The 13,315-nt window shown below is 46.8% G+C and overlaps 1 protein-coding gene and 1 long non-coding RNA gene across 7 annotated transcripts in view; one reads left to right on the top strand and one right to left on the bottom strand.

The window, feature by feature from the left end:
• LOC110492618 (inositol 1,4,5-trisphosphate receptor type 3) overlaps positions 1-13,315 on the bottom strand; it is a 57,583-nt gene that overhangs the window by 10,321 nt on the left and 33,947 nt on the right. For 4 of the 6 annotated variants that reach the window (XM_036947617.1, XM_036947615.1, XM_036947614.1 and 1 more), the window contains exons 19-41: positions 10,811-11,062; positions 10,569-10,713; positions 10,270-10,411; positions 9,887-10,083; positions 9,629-9,749; positions 9,467-9,521; positions 8,853-9,018; positions 8,313-8,474; positions 7,370-7,444; positions 7,126-7,254; positions 6,792-6,914; positions 6,039-6,239; positions 5,581-5,832; positions 5,220-5,345; positions 4,729-4,854; positions 4,459-4,579; positions 3,244-3,425; positions 2,814-2,962; positions 2,510-2,618; positions 2,256-2,346; positions 1,934-2,109; positions 1,190-1,337; positions 830-978 (exon numbers count right to left, since the gene is read on the bottom strand). In XM_036947617.1, coding sequence (XP_036803512.1) covers positions 830-978; positions 1,190-1,337; positions 1,934-2,109; positions 2,256-2,346; positions 2,510-2,618; positions 2,814-2,962; positions 3,244-3,425; positions 4,459-4,579; positions 4,729-4,854; positions 5,220-5,345; positions 5,581-5,832; positions 6,039-6,239; positions 6,792-6,914; positions 7,126-7,254; positions 7,370-7,444; positions 8,313-8,474; positions 8,853-9,018; positions 9,467-9,521; positions 9,629-9,749; positions 9,887-10,083; positions 10,270-10,411; positions 10,569-10,713; positions 10,811-11,062 — 3,397 coding nt within the window. The remainder of the gene's footprint in view (positions 1-829; positions 979-1,189; positions 1,338-1,933; positions 2,110-2,255; positions 2,347-2,509; positions 2,619-2,813; positions 2,963-3,243; positions 3,426-4,458; positions 4,580-4,728; positions 4,855-5,219; positions 5,346-5,580; positions 5,833-6,038; positions 6,240-6,791; positions 6,915-7,125; positions 7,255-7,369; positions 7,445-8,312; positions 8,475-8,852; positions 9,019-9,466; positions 9,522-9,628; positions 9,750-9,886; positions 10,084-10,269; positions 10,412-10,568; positions 10,714-10,810; positions 11,063-13,315) is intronic. The other 2 variants (XM_036947616.1, XM_036947618.1) reach the window with 1 other exon arrangement.
• The window catches only part of LOC110492620, a 43,986-nt gene continuing 42,024 nt past the window's right edge, over positions 11,354-13,315 (top strand). The window contains exons 1-2 of the long non-coding RNA XR_005036609.1: positions 11,354-11,487; positions 12,061-12,216. This is a non-coding gene — a long non-coding RNA (uncharacterized LOC110492620). The remainder of the gene's footprint in view (positions 11,488-12,060; positions 12,217-13,315) is intronic.

Below are 13,315 nucleotides of genomic sequence, written 5' to 3' on the forward strand. Positions count from 1 at the left end.
AGTAGTAGTAATGGTAGTAGTGGTAGTAGCAGTAGCAGTAGTAGTAGTGGTGGTAGCAGTAGTAGTAATGGTAGTAGTGGTAGTAGCAGTAGTAGTAGTGGTGGTAGCAGTAGTAGTAGTAGTGGTAGTAGCAGTAGTAGTAGTGGTGGTAGCAGTAGTAATGGTAGTAGCAGTAACAGTAGCAGTAGTAGTAACAGCAGTAGTAGTAATGGTAGTAGTGGTAGTAGCAGTAGTAGTAGTGGTGGTGGTAGCAGTAGTAGTAATGGTAGTAGTGGTAGTAGCAGTAGCAGTAGTAGTAGTAGTAGTAGTAGTAGTAGTAATGGTAGTAGTGGTAGTAGCAGTAACAGTAGTAGTAGTAGTAACAGCAGTAGTAGTAGTAGTGGTGGTAGCAGTAGTAGTAGTAATGGTAGTAGCAGTAGTAGTAGCAGTAGTAGTAGTAGTGGTAGTAGTGGTAGTAGCAGTAACAGTAGTGGTAGTAGCAGTAACAGTAGTAGTAGTAGTAGCAGTAGTGGTAGTAGTAGTAGTAGTGGTAGTAGCAGTAGTAGTAGTAGTGGTAGTAGTGGTAACAGTAGTGGTAGTAGCAGTAACAGTAGTAGTAGTAGTAGTAGTAGTAGTAGTAGTAGTAGTAGCAGTAACAGCAGTAGTAGTAATGGTAGTAGTAGCAGTAACAGTAGTAGTAGTAGTAGTAGCAGTAACAGCAGTAGTAGTAATGGTAGTAGTAGCAGTAACAGTAGTAGTAGTAATGGTAGTAGTGGTAGTAGCAGTAACAGTAGTAGTAGTAGTAGCTGTTTCAGCTGAATCAGTTGCGCTTGTTCTGCCTCTCACCCACCTGTAGGTCCTGGTTGTGATTCTCACAGAGCAGCTGGAGGAAGCGTAGGATGGGTTTCATGATGATAACTGCAGGGCCCATCTCTGTCTCTTGCTGATCAGACTCAGAGGCCGGGACAACGGAGCCAGGTAGAACCGACCCATCAGAGCCTGGCAGGAGACATACCAGGGAGGGAACCATGAACAAAGTGAAATGTTAGTTTAAAAACACCAACAATATCCCCTTACCATATAGACTTACGTACAATACGTAGTCATTGACACACAATCATAGTTTTTTCTGTAAATTACAAGAATTATTTCATAACCACGACAGTCGAAACCTGCATTTGACTATCTGAGATAATAGTGTCCCTCTCACCAGTCTGAAGGTCTTTGTTAGTCATCTCTCCCACGCTGACTGATACGTTGGCCTTGATGTCCATCTGAGCGTTTATCATCCGGTCGTGGAGGACCTTGAAGAATTTCTCTGACTTGTTGTCCCCCATCATCAGCTTGTAGAAGGAGTTCTGAAGAAAATCCACAAAAAATATTAGTGTGTTGCCCCCCTCCAGTAGTCCTAAGGCCATCTGGGTGCTCTCCTGTGTTATAGCCTACCTGTTTCTCTGTGTTGCCCCCCCTCCAGTAGTCCTAAGGCCATCTGGGTGCTCTCCTGTGTTATAGCCTACCTGTTTCTCTGTGTTGCCCCCCCTCCAGTAGTCCTAAGGCCATCTGGGTGCTCTCCTGTGTTATAGCCTACCTGTATCTCTGTGTTACCCCCTCCAGTAGTCCTAAGGCCATCTGGGTGCTCTCCTGTGTTATAGCCTACCTGTATCTCTGTGTTGCCCCCCTCCAGTAGTCCTAAGGCCATCTGGGTGCTCTCCCGTGTTATAGCCTACCTGTATCTCTGTGTTGCCCCCTCCAGTAGTCCTAAGGCCATCTGGGTGCTCCTAAGGCCATCTGGGTGCTCTCCTGTGTTATAGCCTACCTGTATCTCTGTGTTGCCCCCTCCAGTAGTCCTAAGGCCATCTGGGTGCTCTCCTGTGTTATAGCCTACCTGTATCTCTGTGTTGCCCCCTCCAGTAGTCCTAAGGCCATCTGGGTGCTCTCCTGTGTTATAGCCTACCTGTATCTCTGTGTTGCCCCCCTCCATCAGACATATGGCCATCTGGATGCTCTCCTGGAATATCTTGTTGTTCTTGGTACTCATTATGAGGTCGGTGAAGAGCTTAGTCCCACCCTCCCTGTCCAGATGACACTGAACAGCAGCTACAGCCACCCAGTCCCTTTCCTGCTCAGCACCTAGACATACACATTAACTCATTAACACACACTGGAAACAGGAACACAGTATAAATAGGAACACAATCAGTATAGACATGCACATTAACACACTGTCAATAGGAACAGCCAGTAATAATCTTGTTCTAAGCTGAATATAAACAAACCTGTTGCTCCAAGTTCAACCAGCTCTGCCTTGTTGTTCTTCTTGTTGGTGAACAGGTAGTTCTGTAGCAGCACCTTCCTCAGTGCAATCCCCTTATTGATGAGAAATTCAGTCACAAAAAAAAAAAAAACACGGTTAGTTTCTTACCCAAATAGTACCTCAATTACACACCTTCATAAACCCTTTATGAAATGCACTCGGATATTCTATTGGTCAATCTACCAGACCTACACTGACTGGTCATTGAGTCTTCACCTTCTCGTTAAAGTCCAGTGTGCGTATGAGCATCTCCTGCAGAATCCTCAGAACCTTGATACAGAGCTTCTCGTCGGAGTTCATCAGGGCTTTAGTGTGCTGAATCAGTCTGGGCCACAGGTACACAGTGACAATGTTAGACCTCCGCCAACTCTCACCAAGACTTGCTCCACTCTATTGAACTAAAACTATTCATTGGGGTGCCCTTTAACTTACACATTTTTCCAAATGCTATCTGTAAATTCCACTGCGTTGGTAAATGAATACACCCTCCCCATCTCAGAAGGGCAGTCCCTTGGCTTACTTTGAGATGAAGCCTCCTGATTCGCAGCGTTGCCGTGCATCCGTCCCCTCCAGGAAGAGGAGTTCAGGCTGCTGCAGGACATCCACCAGAACAGACAGCTCTGCGTTCAACAGCGGCTTCAGACGCTGCTCCAGAGTCCCGATGATGTCCTGAACATGGATCAAATCTAGCTTTATTTATTGTTTTTATTATTAAAATATCAACACACAATACGATAAAAGATGGAGATAACATCAGTGTAGAGGAACAAACAGAGAGAAGGGACAGGGTTATAACCCCGCTGGGTCAAACACCAAACCCTCAAGAACAGTGAACAAACAGAGAGACGGAGGCCAAGGAATTTTCCCACTGCTCTTTCTGTTGTGTCTATGGCTGAATAAAGTGATGGACACAGGAGGGGAATGGGAGCAGGGTGGATTATGGGTCCAACCTGCAGCTTCTCAATGATGTTCTTGTAGTCCCAGGGGTTGTTGGGGGCGGAGGGGCGGCTGGAGCGGGTGGAGCTCTTGTAGTTGGGGTTGGAGCGGGACAGAGAGTTGAGGGAACTGCTGCTCAGCATGGTGGTGATCTGAGACTCCAGGTCCAGGGGCAGGGATATGGAGCGGTTCTTCGCTGCACACATAAGATTGGAGAAAGTCATCATTAAGATCAAAAGGTACTCCCATTCAAACAATGTAGAACAATCTTAAGTTATATTTACAAACCTTTATTTAAACTAGGGAAGTCAGTTAAGAACAAATTCTCATATACAATGACAGCCTAGGAACGGTAGGTTAACTGCCTTATTCAGGGGCAGAACGACAGATTTTTACCTTGTCAGCTCAATTCGATCTTGCAACCTTTCGATTACTAGTCCAACGCTCTAACCACTAGGCTACCTGCCGCCCCCGACTTAATTTGACCTTGTGTGTCTAGGTCCTGTATGGCCCTGACTGTAGCCCACCTCTGGGCCCTGTATAGCCCTGACTGTAGCCCACCTCTGGGCCTTGCATGCCCCTGACTGTAGCCCACCTCTGGGCCTTGTATGGCCCTGACTGTAGCCCACCTCTGGGCCCTGTATACCCCTGACTGTAGCCCACCTCTGGGCCGTGTATGGCCCTGACTGTAGCCCACCTCTGGGCCCTGTATGGCCCTGACTGTAGCCCACCTCTGGGCCCTGTATGGCCCTGACTGTAGCCCACCTCTGGGCCCTATATGGCCCTGAATATAGCCCACCTCTGGGCCCTGTATGGCCCTGACTGTAGCCCACCTCTGGGCCCTGTATACCCCTGACTGTAGCCCACCTCTGGGCCCTGTATGGCCCTGACTGTAGCCCACCTCTGGGCCCTGTATGGCCCTGACTGTAGCCCACCTCTGGGCCCTGTATGGCCCTGACTGTAGCCCACCTCTGGGCCCTGTATGCCCCTGACTGTAGCCCACCTCTGGGCCCTGTATGGCCCTGACTGTAGCCCACCTCTGAGCCCTGACTGTAGCCCACCTCTGGGCCCTGTATGCTCCTGACTGTAGCCCACCTCTGGGCCCTGTATGGCCCTGACTGTAGCCCACCTCTGGGCCCTGTATGCCCTTGACTGTAGCCCACCTCTGGGCCCTGTATACCCCTGACTGTAGCCCACCTCTGGGCCCTGCAGCAGTAGGTCTGTCTCACCTGTCATAGCCAGGGTACGGATGCAGGTCTCCACCAGGCCTCTGTGTTGCTGCTGCAGCCAGGGACATTCCAGCAGACGCATGCTAGACTGGAGCAGCTGCGTTACTGTGGTGTGGTGGGTCTGGTTAAAGGCACAGAGGATATCAGAGTCACACAATGAGAATTCGTTACACTTCCTGACTACACAAACACTGTAAGACAATACATAGGCTCTACAGCAAACGTTATATCATGACAAAGCCTCTGAGTAGGCAGCAGCAGTGTGCTGACCTGTAGAGAGGTGCTGTTTTCAGAGAAGGGGGAGCTGAAGAAGGCATTGATGGTGTCAAACACCACGTTGATGATGTACTTCTCCAGGATTGGGTCAGTCAGACGCTTCTCTCTCTTGTTACACACCTAGAGGGATTAGAGAGGACAAGAACTGTAGATGAAAGGCCGGGGTTACTTTACCCAAAGACCCACGGGTCAGGTCAGGCAGTAGGATCCTGTTAGGGCCCTTTGTTTCACGCCATCATGCGACATGCCTGGATTTGAACCTTTTTATTTAAAGCTTTTTCATCAAACTTCCCCTTATCTTTTTTTATGTCAGATGGTCCAGCTCCATCCTCAGACAATCGCTTTCATGTTTGATGTAATTCTCATTTCTGGAAAAGGCTTAAAATACAGGATACAATCTTGCCGTGTCATGTGATTGCGGAAAACACAGAGAGGATGAGACTTGTGGGTGAGAGTGGTCTCATTGATTGGGGAGTGAGACTTACCCTGGCCATGTCCACGATGAAGTCCTCAAACAGTTTCCAGATGTGGTTGCTGGTGTAAATCTCCTTCATCTCTACCTCTGTGTCTACGTAGCAGTGATTCACAAAGTTCACATAGGCAACCTTCACCTGAGGAACACACACACACACACACACACACACACACACACACACACACACACACACACACACACACACAGCTGGGTCAGCCTTCTTTACATTTTTGTAATGATAATGTTAACATTACCTTCGCAGGTGTATGTCCGCAGATCATTGCATGCTGCTGCTGTGTTTTTTTTCTCTAAATGAGGATAATGTAGGCTACTAACTAATTAATTATATGCCTGTTCCATTTGAGACATACCTCTGTGATGCAATCCTCGTGTGTGACCACTCTCACCACGTCCTCTAGGGGCAGCAGCGAGGTACATTTGATCTCTGTGTAAACGTTCTTGCCCTCAGCGCAGGCAGATAGCAGCTCCACCAGAGAGATGTGGTAGCGCAGGGGGCTGTGCTCCTGAACCCCCTCCCTGGACTCTGCCATCAGCTCCAGCATGGTGGAAAATGACGCCTTGTCATTATAAAACACCACCACGTCCTCACCGGCGTTGGTTAACTAGAGGGGAGACAACCACACCGTGTGAGATGAACAGTTACGTCGTTATTTTAGTAGCGTTTCACACACAAACGTTGGATTGTGAAACAGACTAGACAAGATAAACATGGAAAAAAACTTCAGCATTATTTACAACTTTTAGAGGTTGATTCCATACCAATTAAAAAGTCAGGGTTAACAATGCATTGTGGGGGAAGGTTCCTTACCTCAGTCATGATCATGTCCTGACACTTCTTCACATATTTCCCCTCAGCCTTGATGATGGTGTGCAGGAAGTTGAGGTACTGGACGTGGCGTCCGTGAGTGGCCAGGCAGTGGACGAAGTGCTGCAGCACGTTCTCACTGATCTCTGTACACAGTTGGTAGTTATTACTGAAGATGTGCTGAACCGTCTCAGCCTCCATGAGCTGGAGAGAGAGAAGGAAGGGGGAGAGAGGGGAAGGGGGAGAGAGGGGGAGAGAGGGGAAGGGGGAGAGAGGGGAAGGGGGAGAGAGAGAAACGGGGGAAGGGGGAGAGAGAGAAACGGGGGAAGGGAGAGAGAGAGCGAGGGAGAAAGGGGGAGAGAGAAAGAGAGAGCGAGAGAGAGGAAGGAAGGAAGGAAGGAACAGAGAGAAAGAGAGAGGGGAAGGGACAGAGAGAAAGAGAGAGAGGGGAAAGGGAGAGGGGGAATGGGGAGAGGGGGGAAAGGAGAGAGAGAAATGGGGAAGGGAGAGAGGGAGCAAGAGGATGAGAAGGGGGGAAGGGATAGAGATGGGAAAAGAGAAGGGGGAGAGAGAGGGGAGAAGGGAGAGACAGAGAGGAAGAGAGGGAGAGGAAGGGAGAGAGAGGGGAAGGGGAAGAGAGAGAGGGGAAGCGGAAGGGAGAGAGGGGAAGGGAGAAAGGGGGAGAGATGGTTCATTATTCTGATGAGAATAGGATGGATTGAAGTAGAAAACAACATGGTGTGTGAATTCACTCACTCCTGGGTTCAGGAAGAGGCTGAGGTTCTTATGAAGCAGCACCTGGTTCTCCAGGTTCCCCATGCAGAACTTCTGCAGGAACAGGTGAGTGCACCTGATGATCCCTTGCATCTTGGTGTCATGCTGAGAACCAGGAAAGTGAGTGAGTGAGTGAGTGAACGAGAGAGAGAGAACGAGAGAGAGAGAACAAGAGAGAGAGAAAGAGAGAGAGAGAGAGAGAGGTCATGTTATTTAGGGTGGCTTTAAATAACAACACCGGGATGTTTTAGTAGATATGTTATTATTGGACTATGTGTTTTGTTGTCAGTGTGGGGGTAAGGCACCGTTCACGTACATCCCTCACCTGATCATATGACACCTGCAGCAGGTCCAGCATCACTTTGTGGGCTCCCATGTTCTTCAGGAGCCTCTGCTGCTTTTTCCACACCCCTGTGCTGCACATCTTATTCAGACGCTCCATGATCTGGAGGAAACAGAATATCTTCAGAAATACAGCCCAACACTACTCCGCGGGGACTATGGGACATGCTAACCTGGCTGAAGGAAAACGTGACAGCTCCAATGGAAAAGATACACACCTCTCTGACTTTCTGGTAGTTCTCATTGCTCTTATCCGAATGCTCTTTCTTCAGGGTCACATCCTCTAAGTCCATCTAAAAGGAAATAAGAAGTGCTGTTAGCACGGTGTTAGTTTCTACACTAAGTGCTGTTAGCACGGTGTTAGTTTCTACACTAAGTGCTGTTAGCACGGTGTTAGCTCGGTGTTAGTTCCTACACTAAGTGCTGTTAGCACGGTGTTAGCACGGTGTTAGTTCCTACACTAAGTGCTGTTAGAACGGTGTTAGTTCCTACACTAAGTGTTGTTAGCATGGTGTTAGTTTCTAAACTAAGTGCTGTTAGCATGGTGTTAGCACGGTTTTAGCACGGTGTTAGTTCCTACACTAAGTGCTGTTAGCACGGTGTTAGTTCCTACACTAAGTGCTGTTAGCACGGTGTTAGTTCCTACACTAAGTGCTGCTAGCACGGTGTTAGTTCCTACACTACGTGCTGTTAGCACGGTGTTAGTTCCTACACTAAGTGCTGTTAGCACGGTGTTAGTTCCTTCACTAAGTGCTGTTAGCACGGTGTTAGTTCCTTCACTAAGTGCTGTTAGCACGGTGTTAGTTCCTACACTAAGTGCTGTTAGCACGGTGTTAGCACGGTGTTAGTTCCTACACTAAGTGCTGTTAGCACGGTGTTAGTTCCTACACTAAGTGCTGTTAGCACGGTGTTAGTTCCCACACTAAGTGCTGTTAGCATGGTGTTAGTTCCTACACTAAGTGCTGTTAGCACGGTGTTAGTTCCTACACTAAGTGCTATTAGCACGGTGTTAGCACGGTGTTAGTTCCTACACTAAGTGCTGTTAGCACGGTGTTAGTTCAAACACTAAGTGCTGTTAGCATGGTGTTAGCACGGTGTTAGCACGGTGTTAGTTCCTACACTGGTAATAATAATAGAGTTTCTTCAATCTAAAGCCCTCACCTCTACATTTTCATTTTTGTCTTTCTTCCCCTCCCCTCCTCCAGAGCCGCTCTTCTTGTCCACCCAGAGCTCAGACTTCTCCACCATGGTGCGGAGAAGGTCAAGGTCACTCTTTATCAGCTTGTAGTTATCAACATCCTGCCCCGAGATCAACAACTGGACCTGAGGACAACATGGAGAGAATTTCAGAGTGACCAGGAAACAAAGATGGCAAGAAAATATAGATACTGTATAATAACGAGATGGCAATAGAGTACATTAATTTTTACCTTTATTTAAGTCAGTTAAGAACAAATTCTTATTTTCAATAATGGCCTAGCAACAGTGGGTTAACTGCCTGTTCAGGGGCAGAACGACAGACCTTGTCAGCTCGGGGGTTTGAACTTGCAACCTTCCGGTTACTAGTCCAACGCTCTAACCACTAGGCTACCCTGTCGCCCGATACTGTACCAAGTTTATATTGGAGTGCAGGTCATTATTGTTTGTTTATTATTTGTTTTTGCCTTCAGTGATTTCATCATTTTGAATTGATCTCCTTACCTGTTTAAAGGTGTGCAGCACCTCCTGTCTCTGGCTGAAGTGCTTGAAGAGCAGCTGGAGGGCCCCAGACACCAGTGGAGGGTAATCATGCATGGTGAGGTGGATCAACACCCTCAAGAACATTCGACCTCCCTCATCATCCACCTCTAGTATGCTGTTCCCCTTCCTGATAGGAGGACACAGTCACGGGTTAGCATGCTGTTACCCTTCCTGACAGGAGGACACAGTCACGGGTTAGCATGCTGTTCCACTTCCTGACAAGAGGACATAGTCATGGGTTACCATGCTGTTACCCTTCCTGACAGGAGGACACAGTCACAGGTTACCATGCTGTTACCCTTCCTGACAGGAGGACACAATCACAGGTTAGCATGATGTTACCCTTAGTCATGGGTTAGTATGTGCTCCTCTGTATCTCAGTTGGTAGTGCATGGCTCTTGCAATACCAAGATTGTGGTTTCAATTCCCAGGACTGCCCATATGTAACATGTATGCACACATTAATGTAAGTCACTTTGAATAAAGGCATCTGCTAAATGACTTATTATTATTATTATTATTATTATTATTATAACAACACATGTTCTGGAGAAGGACTTCTGTAGTGAACCTACCCCACACCAAACATGGCCTCCGCCTGATCTCCTATGTGCTGCAGGTTGATGGTGGCTGTTTAAAGACAGAGTTAAGGATGTGATTGATTGAGGTGGAGAGCAGCTGTTCAAAGAGGAATAATGTAGACAGCAATGGGTCCCTTAAAATGGCCACTGCACTACCTGCTTGCTCCATTGATGTTGTAGCATCGGCATCTGCCATGGGATAAACATCAACAAACTCTTTCTTGAAGACAGACAGCAGGAAGGAGAGCCGGTAGTCCAGGCGGACATTCAGGATAAACTGAAGATCAACAAGAGAAAGAAAGAACAGCGCTTAGCATTAAAAGGGATCCATGAAGGGCTATGACTTGTTTTCCATTACAAGCATAAACACAACCCTATGAGAAGATGTCGTAGCTTCCAGTAGGTTTATCAAACCTGCAGGATTTCCAGTATTTTCAACTTGGTGTCCATGACGGTGATGTCCTGTTTGCCGATGCTGTCCTTGCTGCGGTTCGGTCCTTCTATAATGGAAACACTCCTCCCTGGACCTCCAAACATGGACTGTTTCCTGGTCAGTACCATGGTGGACATCATCTGACCCACGCCATGGATGGAACGCTTCATGTTCTTTCCTAAAACACAGAATGGGAGATGTAAAGAACCCTGAAACCAATTCATTATTACGGAGATGGTGAAAAGCATTGAGGAAACCCGAATATGAACGTCAGTTGTACCGTCAGTTTGTTTTTCATAAAATGTGTGGTAATTCTCCCCTAATACTGTTGAATGCAGAGAAGAGGTGTTTCTTATCCTCTTACCACTGCCATCGTCCTGTAGCACAGGGTGAAGGGAAGGGTTGGGAATACAGTCAATGATTCCCAGAAGAGTGCGTGTCAACCTCAGCAGCTCAAAGAAACTGTAGAAGCCAAAGTAGATGAGGTGTCTGGCCAGGCTCACCACCTGAGGGGACAGAACATTCTAGCAGTTATCATTCTAGCAGTTATCATTCTAAAGTGGTAGCGAGCCAGAGAGTTCTTGTACCATTACCAAATATAGGTGTTTTTGAGGTATTCACAGTATTGTTAAATGGGAATAGGAATGAGGAGGGAATTGACACCTCATAGGTGAGTTTGTTCTTCTCCTCGTCAGCGAAAGGCAGGTCGTCATTGAGGACGTTGTTGAGGTACTCCTCCATGAACACCATGGTGTTGGCAAACTTGTTCTTCTTATTGTCCCGCAAGTCATCCATGTTGGAATCATAACTAAGCAAGGGAAGAGATAAAGAAATACACAGCCTTAGTTAAACTGTACCTCAATGTGCACAATGCAATGTTCTGGAAAAAATGCTTGAAGTCTTACTCTTTAATTGTGATGGAGGTTGGGATCTCTGTCCACAGACGTGCAAACTTGACAGGGGTCACCAGCTCCTGAGGGTCTCGGTCGACGTGCGTGTGCAGCATGAGTCTGCAGAAGGAGGCTCTGAGGTCAAAGGGCAGCGTCTCGTCCATCATACACAGGAAGATGAGTTCCACATCCAGCTGCTTAGAGATCTCACCTATGGCCAGGTACTGGCGGTCCAGACATATCCGAGCATACAGCTTCAGCTGGTACCTGCAGGGACAAAGGGGAAGGTTTGAGAATGAAGCATACACAAGACTTCATCAAAGTAGGTCACAGGGTTGAAATACTTCAGATTAGTACAATTTCATGTTCACATGACCTTTAGTAACAGTACATTCCCATATCTAGACATTATCTGAAGGGGTGCAACTTTCACTGTGGACTCCTGCATTATGAAATTGCATTTTTGTCCTCCCCCCAGTTTTATCATTGCACTGTGATACAAAATATGGCGACCGTGTGCTTTAGGACCATGCGGATGCCTCAGAGAGGTCAGGTAGGCAAAGCTGGTGTATAGGACCAGCATGTGAGAGATGAACAGCGGCAGCTGCTGTCTGTTACGCTCTTTCAATGAGTTGTGAGTGCAAGCAGAGCAGAAACTGGCTACTCTTTAGTTGACTGACCTAGCTGGCAAGGTAACTGCTGTTTGACAGGGGGAGGGGGGAGTATTTATTCCCAGTGCTGAGCTAGTAGTGTAACTGACATGTTACGTTAGCTAATGTTTAATTCCCTCTCGACTGAAGTGAATGAACTACTAGCAGCTTGCTAGTAGCTACCATAGCCAGTTGAGCTCTAGCTAGCCTCTAGCTATCTGTCAGGTAGCAGTATCTAACAGCTCACGTGTATGGAAATGTTTTGTAGCCTTTGTTTTGTCCCATTTCAACAGAAGTCAATTTGATGATGTACCATTAGCTAGAGCTAGCCAAAAGTTGGCTAACGCTAGCTAGCTCATTAACCTTAGATAATATTTTTGTCTCAATCCACACTAGACCACACTAGGCCAAATGATTGAAAACCGATATTGTATTTGTTTTTTTCAGCGCAATGTGAGTTTTTATTAGTCAGTATAGCAATGTAACTTTATTGATCTGTCAGTTTCCCTAATTAATTCACTACTTTTCACACTGACACGATGTAAACAGCTCTACAGGCTTCACTGTCATGGTGCGCAGTCAATACACAACACTATGCTCATAATGTCTTAGCAGGATCAGATGGTGACAGGTGTTCCAGCAGGATCAGACAACCAGGGAAGACCAGTCTACGGAGCTCAGGTGAATTTTGCTGTATATTATAACAATCAGCGAATGGATACAAAGTTCCATCTCGAGTTGATGGCTACAGTCTGGGATCAGGGAATAATGGTAATTTCAATTATTTAACCATTTTTATTATTGGATAATATAATGTATAAATGTACACCAAGGTAATTCTATGTCATGCCTCATCTGAGCAGGATCAGATGGTGACAGGGGTCTCATCAGGGTCAGGCAGTCAGGGAAGACCAGACTGTGACGGAGCAGAGGTCAGGCAGCTAGGGAAGACCAGTCTGTGACGGAGCAGAGGTCAGGCAGCTAGGGAAGACCAGTCTGTGACGGAGCAGAGGTCAGGGAAGACCAGTCTGTGACGGAGCAGAGGTCAGGCAGCTAGGGAAGACCAGTCTGTGACGGAGCAGAGGTCAGGCAGCTAGGGAAGACCAGTCTGTGACGGAGCAGAGGTCAGGCAGCTAGGGAAGACCAGTCTGTGACGGAGCAGAGGTCAGGCAGCTAGGGAAGACCAGTCTGTGACGGCGCAGATGTGAACTTTTGCAGATACAGTTTATTGAACCTATTTTAAGGTCGTCTGACAAACCTCTAAAGTTGATTTCCAAACTGTATCGAGGGTTGAGAGGCTTTTCGCAATGAGACAAAACAAAAATGTAAGGAAGACCTGGGAGACACTATTGATGATGATGAATGGATACAGATGTGTTTGAATGCCCCGTCATGTTCATATAATCTCAGACATAAATTACTGCAGTTTAAGACCATCCAGAGAACATACTATATGCTAGCGTAAGTGAATATCATGCACTCAGAAATGTCATTCTGCTGGAGGTGTAAAACACAAAAGGGGACATATTTGCATATGTTATGGTCTCGTGAAGGCTGGCTGAATTCTGGCAAAGAGTATGTTCTTTTATCTCAGCATGTCTACAGATTCTCCCTTCACTCGGTTTTTCTTTGCTTGTAAATGTTGATACTGGAGACTTATCAGAAGAAACCGTGTAACCTAGAATTTATAGCAGCTAAGAAATGCATTGCCATTAATTGGAAGGTTGGTTAACCTCCCACAATGGATGGAAGAAATGTCAAGTTTTGCATCACTAGATTTATTACAAGATTAAGGGTATACTGGGCAACTTTCATAAGGGCTAAAACCCTTATATAGAATACTGTATGACAAAATAAGTCTATTGAAAAC

The sequence above is a fragment of the Oncorhynchus mykiss genome, chromosome 16 (genome assembly GCF_013265735.2).
Source record: "Oncorhynchus mykiss isolate Arlee chromosome 16, USDA_OmykA_1.1, whole genome shotgun sequence".
Taxonomy (NCBI): domain Eukaryota; kingdom Metazoa; phylum Chordata; class Actinopteri; order Salmoniformes; family Salmonidae; genus Oncorhynchus; species Oncorhynchus mykiss.